The 20630-nt window shown below is 35.2% G+C and overlaps 1 protein-coding gene across 2 annotated transcripts; it reads left to right on the forward strand.

Annotated features, from left to right (window-relative positions):
- Positions 1 to 1199: 1199 nt before the first annotated feature.
- Positions 1200 to 15311, forward strand: LOC148367678 (insulin gene enhancer protein ISL-3). 2 transcript variants are annotated; one of them, XM_088333291.1, is made up of 6 exons: positions 1200 to 1373; positions 1490 to 1679; positions 1762 to 2027; positions 6042 to 6337; positions 12179 to 12346; positions 14731 to 15311. In XM_088333291.1, the coding sequence occupies exons 1-6, from the start codon at positions 1316 to 1318 to the stop codon at positions 14845 to 14847; spliced, it is 1095 nt and encodes a 364-aa protein (XP_088189417.1). In that variant the 5' UTR covers positions 1200 to 1315; the 3' UTR covers positions 14848 to 15311. The 2 variants fall into 2 exon arrangements, with proteins under 2 accessions (XP_088189417.1, XP_088189418.1); XM_088333292.1 differs by having other exon boundaries at positions 6042 to 6325.
- The last annotated feature ends 5319 nt before the right edge of the window (positions 15312 to 20630 follow it).

Consider the following 20630-nt stretch of genomic DNA (forward strand, 5'->3'; position numbering starts at 1 on the left):
TCCAACTCTTCAAGAAGAGTTGAAACCCTGTCTGTCTTTTTGTATTTGCATGGCCGGATGGAATTTGGTCTAAAATTAAGAAAGGCACATAGTTTTAGAGATCAAAAGTAATAATGCAATGTACAATAACAAAAAAATACAATAAAGTAATATATAGTAGATAATCGTAATTTTGAGGAGGATTTGCCCCTGGCATACTTAACTCGGGTACTTTGGCACAAATTACCCCAAGACCACCAATTTGATAAAAATGCATCCCTCTGTTTGGAGCTAGCATCATGCTAACTGTACAGACTTATGATGCAGCTTACAAAGTCCTAAAACACGCATGAACTGTAATTGTTTAAATGCAGCAATTTAAAAACCATAACCATTAAAATTTTACTTTGGAGGGCAAAAAAAAAAAGGTTTCGAACTTTAATGTGCTTACCTCTCAAAGCACCTGTCTCCCTTCTTTGCACAATGAGTAAAATGGATGCCTCTTCAAAAAAAGTGGTTATATAACCAACTTCTTCTGTTTTTGTAAATAAAAGGGGTGACACTACTTGCCCTTTGGCGCAAACTAACCCATTCTTTCCTAAGACTGCTATGGGTATCAGAAAAAACAAACAAAAAAAAGCTCAGCAAAAAAAGAAAGAAAAATAGGAAAAATCGTGCGGATCTGGTCAATTTGAATCTCTGTCTGTTGTTTGTATTCTTTCTTATGCTTCGCAGCACTCAAATAATACACACTGTCCCTTTAAAGAATATTGGGATGGATAGACAATATTCACAAGGCAGTGCTTCTACACTAACCTAAGTTGTAAGTGCATCAGATAAATAATGTGATGGACGGACGGATAGACGGACGGAAAGACGGACGGACGGACGGACGGACGGATGGATAGATAGATAGATAGATAGATAGATAGATAGATAGATAGATAGATAGATGGATGGATGGATAGATAGATAGATAGATAGATAGATAGATAGATAGATAGATAGATAGATAGATAGATAGATAGATAGATAGATAGATAGATAGATAGATAGATAGATAGATAGATAGATAGATAGATAGATAGATAGATAGATAGATAGATAGATAGATAGATAGAGAGCCTCCTGCCTCTCCAGCGTTGCCCCCCTCCCACCACCCCCTCCTTGGCTTCTTTGGTGCTCCTCCTCCTACTGCTGCTCCTGCCGGACGTCGCGCTTACCCTGCACTCAGTCGGGGTTTGTCCCAAGTTGTGAGGGAGGCAACCTCTCTTCTCACTTCATCTTATTATTCTTTTTTTGTGCACATAACAGCTCGCCCCTTCCTCCTTCCTGTATGGTGGATATAATTTTCAGCTCTTCTTTCTTGGATGATATGGGGGATCATTCCAAAAGTAAGTATAAATAAATGGGGGTGATTGAAGGTTTTATTTTAATCTGAGATTGTTCCAAATTCTTCAAAATCAAGTGTCCTACATTGGATTTCATAAAAAGATGACTTTGTGCACAGAGAAGCCAGGATTCGCCATGTGTGTGGGATGCGGAAGCCAGATCCACGACCAGTACATCCTGAGAGTCTCCCCGGACCTCGAGTGGCATGCGGCCTGCCTCAAGTGCGCCGAATGCAGCCAATACCTGGACGAAAGCTGTACGTGCTTCGTGAGGGACGGCAAGACCTACTGCAAGAGGGACTACGTCAGGTAAAGAAAAGGAAAAGCGTCAGAATTCTGAAATAATAGCTTCGGTTTTATTTTGATTGTCCCGGTTCTGGGATTCCCGCAGGTTATTCGGCATCAAGTGCGCCAAATGCAACCTTGGCTTCAGCAGCAGCGACCTGGTGATGAGGGCTCGCGATCACGTTTACCACATGGAATGTTTCCGTTGCTCGGTGTGCAGCCGCCAGTTGCTGCCCGGCGATGAGTTCTCGCTGCGAGACGAGGAGCTCCTTTGCCGGGCCGACCACAGCCTGCTGCTCGACCGCAGCTCCACCGGAAGCCCCGTCAGCCCGGGACACAACGTGCACTCCGGCAGAACCATGCACCTTGCAGGTCCGGACCACCCCATCGAGGACTTATTATTTTTCTTCTTATCATGCCTGAGTAACGTATGATTTTTGTGTTAATTTCATGTCACCTGCTATAGTATTTGTTTGCTATTCTTCAATAGTATAACAAATTTGGAGGGCTTCACCTTCCATTGCAAGTAAAACAATTAGAAGTTAAAAACCCGCGAAACAATAAAAAATTAAACAAATAACTTATAAATGATATAACAAAAATTGGGGGTCGCTTAGATATTTCCATTATTTGCCAAAAAGCAACGTTTGAATGATATTTTATGGCTAAGTAACTTACACATGTTGTGTTATTTTCATGTCACGGTGCACTTTAAACGATTACCATTTGATTGCTATTCTACAATAATATAACAACATCGGAGGGCTTTACCCTTCAGTGAAAGTAAACACAGTTAAAATATTAATACAAACGCGTAAAATGATTAAAAAACGTAAACGAACAACATATATATGACACATACTACCGTTTAAAAGTTTGAGGTCGCTTAGATATGGCCATTCTCTGACAAAAGCAACATTAGAAGGATTTTTATTATGGTTGAGTAACTTGCACATTTTGTGTAATTTTCTTGTTTTCTTTTTTATTTTAATCGATTATTATTTGATTTTCATTTTACAATAGTGTAACGAAACCGGAGGGCTTCAGCTTTCATTGCAAGTTAAATTACAAAAAATGCGTAAAAGGATAAAACACGTAAACAAACAATATAGAAATTATATACACTACCTTTAAAAAGCATATAGATATTTCGTTCTTAGACTAAAGTAAAGTTTGAAGGATATTTTATTGATTAGTAACCTACACATTTTGTGTTTTTTCTTTGTTACTGTTCGCTTTAATCGATTATTATTTGATTGTCATTCTACAAGGATAACAAAATCGGAGGGCTTTATCTTTGGTGCAACCAAAACAGTTAAAAGATCTAAAAATTAAATAAAAGGATTGAAAACGTAAACAAACCATATAAAAATACTCGATACTACCTTTCAAAAGTTTGGGGTCGCTTAGATATTTCCATTCTTTGACGAAAGCAAATTTTGAAGGATATAATTTTTTTCCCAATAAAAATCATTATTTCTATCCTTCTCAATATATTGACTATACTTTCTATCCAATTTGCAACTCATTTAATTATTAAAATAGTGCGACTTTTCATGGAAAATACAAAATTGTTTGGGTGACCCCAAACTTTTAAACGATAGTGTGTAAAACAGATATGTGCATATTCACAGTGGGAGCTGTAGAGTCCGTTGTGCTCGTGTGCTGTAGATGTGAGATCGGGGTTGTAATAGCTCCCGGGAAGAAGCTGTTCCCTAATCTGTTTAATACATTTCTAGGCATGTAAACGCGTTTTCAAAGTATGCCACGGAAAGCCAGAATATTTGAAATAATAGAAACGTATAGTTATAGTCACACGAAGGCCTGTAACATTACTACAAAAATTAACATATTTGAGAAAGTGGGACATGTTGAGGTGTAATACAAATACAAAAAATATAGATGCATTCTATAAAATATTTGCAAACTCAAAAGTGTAAAGTTAGAATTACCAGTTCTTTCCCAGGGCCATCGTCGTCCCAAATAAGCGCACAAGACTGGAATATCTATAGAAAATTAGAATCAGAAATGTATTTTTTTTTCATTGATAACAACGTAGTTAACCTTGTTAACAACCATATTAGACGTGACATTCCAGGATAAATACGTAAGAAAGACTTAAAAGAAGAAAGAAAGAAATAGAATGAATGAATGAATGGGCTTGTCATTATATAATTATAACCATATTGGAGGGCTTCCCTTTTCAGTACGAGTAAAACAAATTATAAAGGTAAAACGAGCATAAGTATAAACAAGTAAAAAACAATATATTTATATTTAAAATAAATATGTGCTAATTCACAGCGGCTTAGTGTCGAAATAAACTGGCAAAACATTTACAAATTAGTGCTCAGAGACTGGCCTAAATTGTAAGTGCGTTGTAACAACAGTTCAATGAAAAGTGGTGCAAAACATTTAGCGGTAACAAAATTCCAAAAATAAGTCGATAAACAAAATACAAATAACTAATTTCTATACTTATTACCTTACTTAAGATTTATATTTTTCCAGTCTCGTGCACGTGTTGTTGAATTTGTAGTACAAACAGAATGTTTTTAAATTAACTTAAAAAAAACAGTGAATCGTAGTTAGTCATTCTAAGAAAAATAGTTATGCATGCAAAAGAGATGTTTTTAAATTAAAATGTCTTGCTATGGATTATATGGGTAATTGACAATACACAGTTTTTTAATGATTGTATAGATATATTTGTGTACAGCTGTTTTGTTATTTTGATGTGGGCAGCTCTTTCCGTTTCATTTTTTTGTGTCAGAAATAGCCACTTATTTGAAATTAAACAAATTGGGTCGAGAGAAATTGAAATAAAAAACTCTAATGAATATATGATATCGTAAAAAAAAAATCACTCGGTTGTATTCACTATAATAACTGAAAAAAATGTGTGTATGGTTTACTTCCCCGGCCTATCATTTACAATATTTGAGTCGATGTGTTGTCAAAACGAGCCACGTTTTAAAACATTTGTGAAATTTGTGTCGAGGGGAATTCTATTACAATACTGAAACCAAATATGGTCAAAATCGAGATGATTCTAATTCGGGGAAAAGATTGTGTATGATGAAGCTCCTTGGCCCACAGTGTAGACAAAATTGTTATAATTGATCCCATTAAGGCACACCGCTGTCATTATCTGAAGAAGCTGCTAATACGTGCGTGGGCGTGCGTGAACAGCCAACTTAAGCACTTCTTGAAAGGAAATACGCAACCAAGACCTTTTTTTAAACGCATATATTTTTTATTAAATATAAAAAACGTGTATCTCGACCCTTTCTAAATTATGTTAAAATTGATGTATTTACGCACAGTACAAAAATCCACATCAATCATTATTTAACAAAAGGAAGAAAATAGAAGAGAAAAAAAAAACAGCTGTATAATACAATAATGCAATACATTTACCGAAGCTTTTACGTCCCTACCCTTATTACATGTTTATTCCTTGCAGGGAATGTATTCAAAATCAAAACAAGAAATTGACACCGCACCCCACAAAAGACAACTAGAAAACAAAGAACTGACATTTCAAACGTACAACAGTCTTGCTATTGACCCCCTAAAACATATTATACCCAAAGAAACCCTGGATACATTGATCTCCTTTGGCATATTTATTTACAATACGTGTAGTATATACTTAGAAATTATATGGTATTTTTTATATTCAACTTTAGATTGTAATGACTGCTTCATCAGAAATACTTTATAGGATATAGTTTTTTTTCTAACGGCATGCATTTACCAGTCTCTTTGTCATCCACGGTTTGGTTTAACATTATTCATTTGTGAAATGAAATGATCTGCATTTATATTGCTTTTCAAGTCAATGACTTCCCAAAGCGCTTTACATTGTGCTTCACATTTCCCAATAGCAGCCGTGATCTGTGCAGCCATGTAAGGCGCTAACCTGCTTATTGGGGGTATTGGGGTTTCAGTGTCTTACCCAAGGACACTTCGGCGTGTAACACGGACAAGCCGGGATTCGAACTGGGATCCCTTAATCCTAAAACGATCATATATTGTCGCCAAACACGCGTTGCCAACAGATAAAGGCATCTCTTCGTGGATATAATATCTTCTGAGAGTCGTCCATTCTTAATCACTGGGAACAAATATTGAATGCCCAAAATGCCCGTGTCTTTCAAGTCTTTTTTAATGTTAATGAAATAATAGAATTCTATTTTGTTAAAGCTATGCACGTTTTATTTGTGTTAGTTGCTTTTGAACCTAATACGTGGCGCTTTAAAGCTCACCACGCGTGCGTAAAGATGCGTTTTAGATTAGCGTGGAATCTCAAAATGTCCAGTGCACCCTCAATAACCTGCAAACAAAGCCTAACGCGTTTCCCCCCTTATTTCCTTTGTGCAGAGCCGGTAACGGTGCGGCAGGCCCCGCATCGCAACCATGTGCACAAGCAGTCGGAAAAGACGACGCGCGTGCGTACAGTTCTGAACGAGAAACAGCTCCACACATTGCGAACGTGCTACAACGCCAACCCGAGACCCGACGCACTCATGAAGGAGCAGTTGGTGGAGATGACCGGACTGAGTCCAAGAGTCATCCGTGTTTGGTTCCAGAACAAGCGTTGCAAGGACAAGAAGAAGTCGCTGCTCATCAAGCAGCTCCAACAACAGCAGCACAGTGATAAGACTGTAAGCATCTTCGTAAGTCAAATCGCCCTCCCTTCTTAAGCTTGAATTTTCCCGTCGTGCATGCATCGAATATTTGCTTGCCTCACTCGCGTCTGTGCAAAACGACCAAGGGAAAAACATCAATGAAAAACTGTCATAGTCAAAGCTGCAATTGCTTTTTTCTGGTGGAGCTGCGCATCCAAAGTGTCTACCTGGTTATAATTTAAATAAGTAATAAATCATGAAATAATAAAGTAAATTAAAGTTTGAGTTAAATATCCCATTTTATTCTCAGTGTCAGTTTTAGGTTCAGAGCTTTGGGGGTTCTGAGCACCCATAGTGTCTGGCTGGTGCAAACAAAATCATTTAACTTAAAGTGTTTCAAGATCATTCAACACTGTTCAGGAGTGTCACTTCCCATTTGTGAACGTCAAATTACACTGTGTGGTTAGCAGAAACACTAGTACTACACAGTGGGCCGTTTTACTCCTTTATTTTTAATAGAGTACACATTGTGTGTCTTTTGGAAATAAATACACCGGAGCCCCCACAGACTCCACCGCTATGCTGCAAGTGACACTAGCCCAGAACAAGTGGACCAGTGAGGGGGGCGAGATCAGTGATCGAAATCAAATGGACTTAATCATTTCAAGACAGTGGAGAATTTCTGATGCTGCGTTTTTCACATCTTTGTTTTGTTTTACTTTTTTTTAATCTAGCAATTTTAATCACATTTAAAGCTATCTTGTCCTTGATTAGGGAAAAGGGAGTTTTTAAAATGCTTTAGTTTTTGGGGTTGCTTGAGCACTGTCTGGTTACACCCAAGCCTATAATGTTTTCAATTTTTAAAAATGGACGGAGTGAAAGGGAACACATTAATCTCCAGTGTTGATGAGAAATTTAAAGACAGTTTGTCACTTTTTCATATTCATTTTAGAGTTAATGCAATGATAGTAGGAATAAAATACCTTTCCAGCGTATAAATAATAAAGACTTTAAGGCATAGAAAAATAGTGAATCCTGGACGTGAATACAATCTTTGACTATTGAAAGCGCCGCCCACTTTCTATTTGGTTTAACTGTGATGATACAAATTATTAAAATTGACATTTACGCAAAATGAATTTGTAATGAGTCTTGTATAATTTCCATGAGTAATTTTGAGGTTTAGCTCATTCAACACTTATAAGAGTAAGTTTTAAAAACACAGTAGTGTTAAAAGTACATACCACCACTAGATGGAGCTGTATTATCTTAAGCAAACAAAAACTACTGCCACATGAGCACAGCGTAGCAGCAAGATGCCATACCAACATGGCGGCGATTACTAGGTATGGATTCCACTACGTAAAAGAAATACACTCTATGAATATTCATAGAAATTAACATTAGTGTGATAGTTTATGCTTTTTTGCCTACTATTCAAATCAACGTTTTGTTTTATTACTCAATAAAGTTATTTTGTATCATTATGAGGTTCTAAATATTACACCCTGTTCTCATGAATAAGATTTACACTGCACACATTACCTTGTAACTCTGAACTCTTTGTTGAATTTTCACTACAACAAGTGTTCGATTTTATAAAAGTTGACGTATACTCCTTAGTCTGGTGTAGTGTAAAATAATAACTCGGAGTAAAATTAACTCTGATAATTAAACGCTACGTTCAGTGTACATTTAAAACTTGTTAGAAATGAATATATATTCACTCGGGTAGTGTTAAAATTTACGCTTTTGGTGTTAAATTAACACTGGTTATTTTACTACATTAAAAAAATGTGAGAGCTGAAGCTGCAATTTCTTCCGATATGAAAATGTTTGCTGCAGATTTTGTTAATCTATATGTAAGTCATTAGAATGTTTTAGTTGAGCCCAAATAATATTAATGAAAATAATAAACAGTAACATTTTAGTACAAAATGTCAAATGCACTTCAAATAAAAAGGTCAATAATCAAAATATTTTGAGAATATGTTTATTGGAAAACTTTTACTTTAACAGTTTAGTACAATACAGTCGATATCTTCTAGAAAAAAAGAACAAATTTAGTCACAGAAATATTGAGAAAACGTTGTTGAAGCAGAATGGCAGAATTATTGTCAGTTTGTAGCAACTAATTGACATGAAAAGAAAGTTGATCATAGATAGAAACAGCTCAAAAGAGCACAATGTATGCGGTAGCAGCAAGAAAGAGACTTTATTATACGCACCAAAGTTAACAAAAACAAAAAAAAATTGATCAGCGCCAGATTTCTTTCCTTTGAAGGTACTTGACAAATTGAAAAACTGGCTATAAAAGTGTTTGAATAGTGCTTAAATTTGTCCTTGAAAAAGGTGTACGAACCCTAATGATTAGAAGTTAAACAAATTAAGCTGAATAAAATTAATCAAGTAAAAGCCATTTTAAAAAATAGGTCTTGAGCACGCTCTTAAAAATATGAAGCTTATGGTCAGGATGCTCTCTGTCCTAACACATTTTTGAAAAGTGCAGTTGGTATTGTAACATTCTGGATTAGATTTTTCTCGTGTTACTTCTCAAAGGGGATATTTGCGAGCTTTTGTAACAGTCATAGACTTTTGGTGTGGCTATATACTTAGAATGTGGATGTCACCAAATTGTGTAGGTGTGCCTAATGTTGTGGCCACCAGTGAGTCTTTTTTCCCATTTAGCTGCACCGCTGTTATGTACCTTAAATTGTGAAGTCCGCCATGTTGTGTAGAAAGCAGACTGAGAATTTTGCACATCGCACTGTCTTGGAGTGAGGTGATTGGCAGGGAGACTGTGGTGCTGTGTAAAAGGTTTTCCATTATTTTGGTTTGATCAGTTCTGGTTAAATATATCACTCTTAAGATATTTGGGTAAAAATATAATTCAAATTTGGTAAAAGGGCGAGCAAAATAACCAAGTTTTTTGGGTTCCAGGAAGGACAATAACACATAATTTTTTGTATGAATAACATGAATTGATCTTAGAGCAGCCATGTCAAACATATGGCCCGCAGTGTAAGGTTTTGCCGCTGATGGGACGTGGAAACAATATTTACAACATTAAACCAAAGTAGCAAACAAAGAAGTGGGCACAAATCAACTAACAAAATATCAAAACAAGACAATAGAAATAAAAACCAAACTTGACAAAGTTCGAACTAGAAACAAGGACTGATGGTGGAATGAAATGACACAAAATGACTCGACAGCGTGTAACGTTCAAAATGTCCTTTTAAAGGGTTCTGGATCATTGGTCACAGGTGTTTGATAATCGGACACACTTGTGTTCAGTTCAAACTCCAGTTGGGGCCCTCTGGTGGTGGGAGGTATGTCAGGGATCTGGCTTATTGGATGATTTATTGGCCATTACATTTTTAGTATGTTAAAACAGAAGTGAGTATCTAGGACATATCGATCAAAAGTTATGCTTTTTTAAAAATAAATGCAAACCAAACGCTCCCTCCAGCCATTAAAAGGCATTCTTCAATTTGTATAGTGTTGAGTCATGAATGAGAACCTTTGTTGTTTTCATTCCTCACACAATTTCATCTTTTTCAGTTGAAACATGAAAAGTGCATCATGAAGATTTAATCTCAACACTGGTGTTTTGTATCATATTTTGAGTGTAGTCGGATAGCAAGTGATCATTTTAAGAATGTTTTTTACAGTTACCTTGCTAATAGAATAATCACTTAGCTGACTGAACATCAATTGGTATATATAGCCTAAAATTGTGCATGCTGTCATTATGAAGACATATTTTCATGGCTGCATGTACAATGTATTGTCAGTTTGAAATGATTTGCAACCGATTATCTGCACACGGAATGGAAAATGTCAACTTTGTTTCATAAATGTGGCGGTCTAAATAACCGTGGGTAAAATGATAACCCAAAATTGGGTCAATCATGGACAGATCCGTTACTTGGGTCAATATAATCCAATTTTCTGGGTTGGTTTGTATAAAATTTTATAGAAAAAAATTACACAGTTGTAAACTACTCAAAACAACCCATTTTTGTGTTGTTAAAACATTATATTGTTATATTGTTTTATTTTGTATTTTTTTATATTTTATATTTTTTTCAAGGGACGAAATTAGAAAATCAAATATTTTGCATTGTTTTGTATAAAAATAACCCTTTTCAACACAGTAATTCAATTTGGGGTTGTACTTTCATGGGTATTTTCAGATTGACCCAGGTAATGTATCGGTCCACGCTTGACGCAACAAGGTTTATTTTTGACCATCGGATTTTGGTATGTGGTTGGCAGGACGATAACTTTCGTACTTGCTAACACTTTTTACACCTTTTTACACAACATCACTTGATGTACATGGACAACAGAATATATGTACATAGTCGTTTCCTTTTTTGTATATACAGTACATACTTTTTTTAAATTGTATTGTATCTTGGATTTTAGACTTATTTTATCAATATTGTACTGTGGGGTTGCAAAGAAAATGTCATTGACATCCGTAGTCTTTTTCTTTTTTAATATACAGTACATATCTTATTTTATTTTTATTGTATTTTATTTTTATTTTTTGTGAGGGTCTGGTGCGTCTCTGTCCACCAGAAGGCACATATTGGTTTGTGGTTGGGATAGGTGTGTCCACTCACCCTACACCCGTCTCTAATTAACCTCACCCTTCATAAGGACATTTTGGACAGCACTCAGGGTCGAATAATTATGTTGTAAATTTGCTGTGTTTTTTGCGTTTCCGAAACGCAGGAAAGCAAGCACCTCAAAATACTCAAAAGATATTATATTTAATCACAAAAATCCTCAATAAGTGACAAGAAATGGTCTAAAACAACAAAGACTAAAAAGAAACCTCAAAAATCAAGATGGAACTGGAATAAAGTAATGGCAAACTTGACGGTAAAAAATGAATGTAGGAAATAGAAATCCCTAGATACTGATTGTTGTCCAAAAATGTTCTAATGGAGGGTGAGGCTAAGGGGACAGATGTGGCGTGACACAAAAGTGAGTACACCCCTAATATTTCTGTGTTATTTGATTAATATTGCTTTGACACAATGACAGTTCGTCCTTGTAAAGCTTATATAGCAGAGTAAATGTATTTCTTCCCCAAAACACTCGAACCATAACCACTAGTATCTAAACCCCTGGTAACAAAAGTGAATACACCCTTAAGTAAAAGTTACGCAAGTTCAATATTTTGTGTAGCCATCATGATTTTGGAGAACCACCTCAACACTTCTGGCCATGGATTTCACCAGAGCCTCACTAATTGCTACTGGTATGCTGTTCCACTCCTTCATGACAATATGACAGAGCTGGGGGATATTTGAGATCTTATGCTTCTCCACCTTCCGCTTGATGATGCCACAAAGATTGTCTATAGGACTTAGATCTGGAGACATGCTTGGCTTTGTTCATCTTAGAAGTGTATTTGGGGTCATTGTCAGTCTGTAACATTCCCCTGCGAGTTTTGAGTTTGTGTTTCCCTTGATGAAACTCCCCAATTCCAGTTGCAGCCCTAAACCATGACATTCCCAACACCATGCTTGACCTTAGGCACGACACATATATGTTTGTACTCTTCACCTGGTTGCCACCGCACATGCTTCACACCATCTGAGCCACATCAATTGATCTTTGTCTCGTCAGACCAGAAGATATCTTTCCAGTAAGCCATGTGTGCATATTTCTTTTTAGTGTGTCAAAGCGAAGTTTCCTTAGTGATGTTCTATTAAATTATGATTAAATATCTGCAGAATTATCCGGGGTGTAGTCTGTTTTTTGACGTACTGTAAGCTATCGGCCTCAATATCTTGAAGCCAATAAAGACAAACTTGAACCTTGAAAACAACGTTGAATGACAGGCAATGCTTTGTGACTGTCTTCTAGAACTTGCAGGGCTTGACGGGAACGCCGCTGGTGGCCGGCAGTCCGATCCGACACGAGAGCGCCGTGCAGGGAAACCCGGTAGAGGTCCAAACGTACCAACCGCCCTGGAAGGCTCTCAGCGAGTTTGCCCTGCAGAGCGACCTCGACCAGCCCGCCTTTCAACAACTGGTGCGTTCCCTCTGCCGTCCATCTATCAACCATCAATGTCTCAATACTTCTACTCATATGTTGCTTTACACAATTACATGATAGTGGTACCTCATTTTATGATCAACCCGCTTCACGCGACTGACTAAAATCTTCCTCGTTATCAGATCAGTTTTCCAGTATTCCAAGTCAGTGCAACGCTACCACTGAAGGTTCACGCAGGTTGACACCACGGTGCCCTGTGAGGTTAATCAGCTAGGTCCTTGCAACCCCCCTGCATTAAATAGCCAAATGGTTCAGTCCATTAAGCCACCAGGGCTGAGTTCATTTTTCACCATTGTGCACGGTGAGGGAAAAGAGAGCCAGGGCTCCACTTAAGATAAAAAATAAGCAAAATGTTATGGCAAAAGATGAAAGTGGGACGGCAATAAATGAAGATATGGAAAAGCTTCCTATGATTTGGACATAGGAAAAAGAGCTGGCTGGGGACACGATTAGGTTTTTGACAGCAAAAATTAAGGACACATTGCTGGGCTTTTATCACAAAAAAGACACTTTGATAAAGCCAAAAGCAAACAGTCAATGGAGATATTTGATAAAAACTGAAATATTTTAAAAACATTCTCAGATCTAGACAGAAACAACAGTCGCCGAGTAGCTATTTTATGCGTCCAGCCCAGTGAGTGGAAAAGACATTTAAGTGACTTTTAACATTTTATTATTTTCATTATGTTGTTGTTGTTTTTGTTAACTGTTCTTGGTTCAACGTCATATTTTGCATTTCTTTAGCCTTATATCTTGTTTTGATTACACTTTGTGGTACTTTTGAACAATGACTGAAAATTTGTGTACCTACAGGCCAGTTACAGTTGATTTAATGGGTGTTTTGTTGAAATCGATGACCTTGGAACCGATTGGTCCCATTTCAATACATTTTAATAAGAAATCATTTTTCGATTTACCAACAGTTTCATTTTTCAATGTCACTGCTTGAACCAATTACCGGTAAATTTGTCGGTAGAAGTACCACTGTATATTGTTATTGTTACAAATGACTATTTCAAACTTGAATACAGTTACATGCATCAATGCAGTCCGCAAATTATGTGATTGGTCGGAATCTGGCCCCAATACCTTAAATTTCACACCTGAAAATTGCTGTTTTGGACCGAAAAATTTCCAGTGTTGATCTATAACATGTAGTTTAATTCTGTAGTGTTAAATCAACACTTTTTACTTTGGGTTATTCACTGGATAGTATTACCGTATTTTCACGACCAAAGGGCGCACCCCTGTAAAAGGTGCAGTCTCCGTAGCTGGTTCTTTTTATGTACACAGTAAAACACTACATAGGCAAACTGCCATATGAGGCACGGGTGCCCTCTTCCGCGGGCACAAAATTGCTAGAAGAATAAAGATACTATAGACATACTACAAAAATATCTTATAGAAATACTACAAAAACACTAGAAATAATACAAAAAACTGTAAAAATACAAAAGAAATAATACAAAAATATTACAAAAATACAACTAGAGTAATATTACAAATGTACAGGCTGGTTAGGTCCCCACCTAACATTCTTTTCTTCACATTAGCATGAAACCAATCCAGCAAGCTGGCTGTTCTTTGGGCATTCTATGTTGGAAAGCCAAATGACTTGTCTGTGGTATTTCTAGTTTTAAAGAGTAATTATTTAACACTGCCTCAGTAAACATATGGTCCTTATCTAGACAGAGAGTGAGAAAGAGAGAGAGAGAGAGAGAGAGAGAGAGAGAGAGAGAGAGAGAGAGAGAGAGAGAGATGGTTAGAGAGAGAAGGATATGGATTTAGAGAAAGAAAGATAGAGAGAGAGAAAGAGAGAGAGAGAGAGAGAGAGAGAGAGAAAGAGATTGATAGAGAAAGAGAGAGAGATGGTAGAGAGATGGATAGAAAGATGGATAGAGAGATGGATAGAGGGAGGGATAGAGAGAGATTGATAGAGGGATAAAGATGGATAGAGAGATAGAGATAGATGGAGAGAGGGAGAGAGAGATAGTGATAGAGAGAGAGATAGAAAGATATAGATAGATAGATAGATAGATAGATAGATAGATAGATAGATAGATAGATAGATAGATAGATAGATAGATAGATAGATAGATAGATAGATAGATAGATAGATAGATAGATAGATGGATGGATGGATAGATAGATAGATAGATAGATAGATAGATAGATAGATAGATAGATAGATAGATAGATAGATAGATAGATAGATAGATAGATAGATAGATAGATAGATAGATAGATAGATAGATAGATAGATAGATAGATAGATAGATAGATAGATAGATAGATAGGTGGAGAAAAAGAATAGCAGTGCTGTTAGCAGCCCCAACTGATAATTGAGCCTGTGTGTGCAGGTTTCTTTCTCGGAGTCAGGCTCTCTGGGCAACTCTTCAGGAAGTGACGTCACATCTTTATCCTCCCAGTTACCGGACACACCCAACAGTATGGTACCCAGCCCGGTGGAGACGTGAAAGGCGCCTCACCTCCGCCCAGGCAGCATGAAATCCTCAATTCCCTCTTGCATGTGAGCAGCTCAACACAAAGAAAAGAAAAAACTAAATAAAAAAAAATGGAAAGGATTTTTCTTCTTTTTGATTGGAGAAAGAGAAGATGGATGGCCGACTTGAAACGTATGGATTTACATCCAAAAGCTCCACTTTGGAAACACTTTTTGGACTTCAGTCACCTTTCATTGTGATTTTTCATTTTGATGTCATTTTTTGATACGTTGTCTGTCTTAAACGCTGTGCATGAAAAAGGAGGAAAAAACAAACAAACAATTCATTCATGTTGTAAAATACAGGCTTGTTTGAGCTCCTCGAACAAAGAGAAAAATAATTAAATTATTGTAATATTATTTATTGTGAGGGCAATTTGCAAAGGGGATAATAACTGATCTAATAATTATAATAATAATAAAAAAAGATGAATACACTGTAGTGTACGTGTTTGATTTGGATTTTTGCAATCTAAAGGGACAGTGTGTCATATTTGAATACTAACTCTTACTGTATTGTGTGGTGCAAGCAAAAACAGGGAGCTGACATGATAGTCTGCTATCTTGTTGCTACGGGTACCCTTAAAAACAAAAAAACTGTATTTTACTTCTATTTTCTTTTATCTCTTTTTCTTTAATGTCACTTTTTTCATGATTTATTTCCCTTTATTTTTCCTCTATTTTCCGTATTTTCTTTTATTTTTATTATTTTCTTTTCCTTTCTTTTCTCGTTTCCCCATTCCCTTTTCTTTTTTCCCTTTCTATTTCCCTTTTTGTTTATGTCTTTCTTTTTGGTCTTTTGTCGCTTTAATTTTTTTTTCATCTTTTAATTCTTTATTCTGTCTTTTTTCTCGATTTCATCTTACTTTTTTCTTGCTTTTCCCCACTTTTCTTTTATTTTTATTCTTCTTTCTTCCTCGTTTACATTTTTCTTTTATTGTCTCTTTTGTTTTCTTTTTCTTTTTTTCTTTTCACTTTTTGCTCTCCTTTACCTCGTTACCTTTTTATTTTCATTTCACTTTCGTTGTCAATTGTCTCTGTTTTAATTTTATTTACTTTCAATTCTTTAATGTTTACTTATTTTTTCTTTCTTTTTTTAGTTGTAGATATATATTTTTTATTTTTCTCTTTTTGTTTCTTTTTATAGCTTTTTTAATTTGATTTTTCTTTGTTTTTTTTTAAATGTCATAATTTTTTTTCTTTCTGTATTGTCTATTACAAAGTAAAAACGAAACTGCTCCATTTTTATTATATTTTAGCCCTGCTTTTGAAAAGAAATGAAAAAATGAGAATATAGACAAAGCTGGTCAAAAAAGGGAAATGTGAAAGATAAGGGGAAAAGAATGGAAATAAAGGAAATCAACGATAAAGAGGAGAAAAGGAGAAAAATGAAATAAGAGAAAACAAAGAAAAAGGAAGCAAAAAAGCTATGAAAAAAGGAAAGGGGAAAAAAAGACTTTTTAATTTTTGGGCTCACGTAGCAGCAATATGTCGACTCCATCTTGGTGAGCCTCAGGTTAAGCAAAATAGATACAAATTTCTCCACCCATGAGACATTGGAAACAAAAATATATATTTTTAACGATAGTCCATGTATTTTCTCGATATCCAAATTACTATTTTTTTTAATACATGAAAGTTTTGTAATAACAAAGAGTCACTCAATAATGCAACCTGTCCCTTTATAAAGGGGAATTCTTATATTAAGTCAGCTGCTATTTTGCCTCCTGTCATTTGTTTTGTCCAAGAAGAAAGGAAAGAAAAAAAGAAGGAACATAGAAAAAACAGAGGGCTTTATCAGCTTCTGGCATCAGTTGATGCACTTAACGGAAATTGGCAGTGCGCATGTGCAAACACACGCGCGCATCTGCGACTTCATCCTATTTCTTGAAATGTTACGTTTTCGAACGAAACGAATAAGCTATGAATAATGATCATTTAACCCTCCAGTTGTCCTCGGGTTGGAATGACAAGTAAAATGACAAGGAAAAAAAAACTTAAATCACTGTTAAGGACAGACTTGTTTACCACTCTGTCCAATTTTATCCCTTCAAAAAAGCGTGCCATTGTTAACTTATTTCATCACGTGACTGGACGAGTAACTGTAATATTCATCCATATCATTAGGTGGCAGCAGATTATTTTTGTATGTACTAATCATCTTCTCATGAAGTATACAAGGATTTTTATTTATCATATTATTTTGTTTGATTAAACTGTTTTAGATTTCATTGCAAATAATAATCATAAAGCCATCTTAAAATCCATCAAATAAGGAAAATCGTGTTTATACTATTCATGATTCTGATTTTATTTTTTTATATTTTACATTTAAAAAGGTAGAATGTAGTAAAATAAAATTTTGTTTTACTGGCACATGTTTTGCCCCATTTAGGTATATTTTTCCTAGAACAACAAAATAAAATTTAGCATAAATGGAAAAACATCAGGTTAAAAATATAGTTAAAATCCAAAATACAGTAATATTATTAACCGAAATTGGTAAACTGTATTACATCCAGAGCCACTACAAATTGTAAGAAACCCTATTTTTACCGTCGATTTAGGCAACGTGATAATTCAAAAAAAAAGAGAAAAAAACCGTGAAATCGGATAGTTCATTTCTAAACATTTCGACGAACGTGTTTTGCCTCGAGATCTTTTAATGAAAAAGGTGCTTTATTTCATTTTTTATAAATAACATTGCCTTATAACGTATTTTGTTCAACTTTAAATGTTACTTTGTGTTTAAATGTGACTTTTCCTAGATTGGTGCCAACGGTAGAAGTAATGAAATGATTTTTCGAATTCACATTTCCATTTAATCTGTACGATAAAACGAGGAAACCACGAAGGTTAAAGAAGTAAAAAATGTGAATAAAAACAAAACAAAAAAACAACTTAAGTTCTTTTGTACTGGATTAGAAACGTGCGCATCCAATGAAGTGAGATTTTAAAATGGTCAGTCTGCTGAGACTTAAAGACAAAAGAGAGATAAGAGACTTGTTACACAGGTAAACAAGGGATTGAGATAAAGGAGATAAAGGAGAAAAAGGAGATAGTGCGCGACAAATGCAAATAATTCAAAGCTTCTTGAACGGCTGCCACAGAAATTTCCTGAAAATTAACGACATTTCCATCTCAATTGTGTTTTTCTCATTAATATATATCATTGCAATGTTCGGAAGGGAGCAGCGTCCATTACAAAATCGAAATAAACCACAAGGAGATTAAACAAAATATTTTTGAACGAAAAAAAAGAAAGACGACGGAATAAAATAAAGGCCAACTCCTTCTGTGTTAGTTTTCAGGTAGCGATATGTGTTTTAAATCAACTGTAAAAATACACTAAAAACAATAATACGTGATCCATTATTTGCCATTTATTATCATTTGTTTTTTTTGTGGTACCTTATTCATGAAAACATTGTTTTCTCTTTCAATTTTGCAGTGGGTCTCCGAGACTTTTTTTCTGCCAATCTTCCCCCTTATTTAAAAAAAGCGAAAATAACCCTCGAAAGAATTATACAATTAAATAACAGGGGTTTCCAGTTACCTGTATATTAAAAAATGGATATCAAAACACATGTACTAGATATTAAATACTTATTTCATTTTAATAGTATTTTCTATGATTACTTTTATGGTGTTAAGGTTAGTTTCAAACCAAATTTACATCGGGAGAAAAGGCTAAAAACTGTTTTTCAGCAATTAAACTTTAATACAAATATGAATTGAAATATGGACAAAGTGAAAGTACAAAATATGTGCAAGCTCTATAATGAATTGATCTCCCATGTGTGGAAATGCCTTTATTTTGTTTTTATGCCGGTATACTTGAAAGCAAAGAAACAAACACACGATAATCCCCTTTAGCTCACACGAGAATGGGAGAGGGGCTTTATGTCACTGTTTGTTATCTCACTTTTGGCTGCAGTTAGTATTGAATCTCAAAATGATGATAATAATAATAATACAAATGTCTGAATTTCAATAAGAGCATTTCAGAATGATCAAGCGATTATTTTTCTAATAAAAAGTTAAAATTTCTGAGACAAAGTCAAAAAGCCGTGATGCAATTAACAAATGCAGCTTTTGTGTGCTATTCAAATCCAAAACGGGTCGGCGGGTTCCCTTAACACGAGTGGATGGTTTTAAGGCGGCTGAGTGCCATTTTAAACGTCCGAAAAGCATTCATTTTATATACCGGGTGGTTAAAATACTGTGGGATTTGAAATATCGAATTCAATTAGAATATCGACTTTAAATGTTTACTATACGTTCTTTTCTATAACGTAAAACTGTCTTTTTATACACACAACTTACATTATTCTACCAATAACTCTTTGTAAGATTAATAAATAAAACAAGACAACCCCCCCTTATTAATAATGACTATTCCCTTTATTAAGCAATTAATAAAACCTCACAAACACAGCATATTTACTCACAGCAAGACAGACTTAGTGGCATAAAAAATATACCGCGTGTAGACACGTTTGTTTTATTTACAAAATAAACAACACAAACAATTCTTACAGCATTTTAATTAGTTATTTCCTCACTTTCAGTAAATTTAGTGTTGCCTATCATAAATAGCGGATTAAAGATTAGAAGGACAAGTTTGGTTTACGAAAAAAATGCTTTTTTTTCAAAATCTCCTCCGTATCAACAAATTTATGCGGCGTACACAATTTAAAATGTAAAAAAAAACGTAAAAAATACAAGGAAAACATATACGTCGTCATGCACGCATTCAATGTAAACACGACTTCAAAAACCTGAACAAATGGTTCAATTTCTGCCATTGAAAACTGTCTTTTGATACACAACAACCTATTCTACTTAAAACTCCTTATCATTTAATCTATGTTTTTGGTTTGAACAAATTTATTGACACTAATAACAGAAAACAATCGTGACAATCTCAACAGCAATTAAGCACATTCACAATATTATATTTCAATATGACGTTTAACAGCAAACACAATGTGAGGTTTATCAATCAAACAAAATAAATGATGACAAACTTGAACTCTCATTTTGAGGTTTATAAACAAAAACCTGGAGCGTGCACGCACGCTGTCATCATTCGCACGTGTTCAAACGTAAGCGCGTGTTCCCTCCTCACGTGTGCCTGTCAGTGACGTCATCACGCCATGAATGATTGAACGCAAAAGGCTCGCTTTGTGCGCTGTGACGTCACCATGTCAGTGATAGCAGGCTGCGGGTTAACAGATCGCCTCCAAACGCGCATGCGCACTTTATCACCTCTCAGAATATACATTTTTTCATGTTTCCATTCTTTCTGACTTCCGTTAATCACGACGTTGTGTATTATGATGAACAACGGGCGTTACATGCCCATTTTTGGGGTGCTTCCGAAAAAATTAGCATTTGTAAAACTCTCTTTCCCCTAAGAAAGGACACTATAGGCTTAAACATGATGAAAAACGTATGATAAATGTTTTTTTTTAAAAGGAAAATAAAAGAAAATTATGAACAATGCAGTGTCGGAAATACTCCAGTTCGTTAAAACGGTTCAGTCCATTTATATCCTAGAACCACTTTCGATATTTAGTTTTGTAGTATTAGTGTAGTTATATTGTTTTTTAGTATTTTTGTAGATTTTCGATGTCACATGTTTGTAGTACTTTTTTATTAAGTAGTTATATTTTTGCAGTATTACTGTAATAGTATTTCAATAGTATATTTTTCTTAAATTATCTGTTGTATTACTGTCGTTGTATTTTTGTA

The sequence above is a fragment of the Urocampus carinirostris genome, chromosome 4 (genome assembly GCF_059441175.1).
Source record: "Urocampus carinirostris isolate Australia breed hairy pipefish chromosome 4, RoL_Ucar_1.0, whole genome shotgun sequence".
NCBI classification, from domain to species: domain Eukaryota; kingdom Metazoa; phylum Chordata; class Actinopteri; order Syngnathiformes; family Syngnathidae; genus Urocampus; species Urocampus carinirostris.

Excerpts from the sequence above, each read along its gene's own strand:
- LOC148367678 (XM_088333291.1), top strand. The coding sequence starts at position 1,316 with ATGGTGGATATAATTTTCAGCTCTTCTTTCTTGGATGATATGGGGGAT. Across the intron at positions 1,374-1,489 it reads TATGGGGGATCATTCCAAAA|AGAAGCCAGGATTCGCCATG; the intron begins GTAAGTATAAAT and ends CTTTGTGCACAG. Across the intron at positions 1,680-1,761 it reads TGCAAGAGGGACTACGTCAG|GTTATTCGGCATCAAGTGCG; the intron begins GTAAAGAAAAGG and ends GGATTCCCGCAG.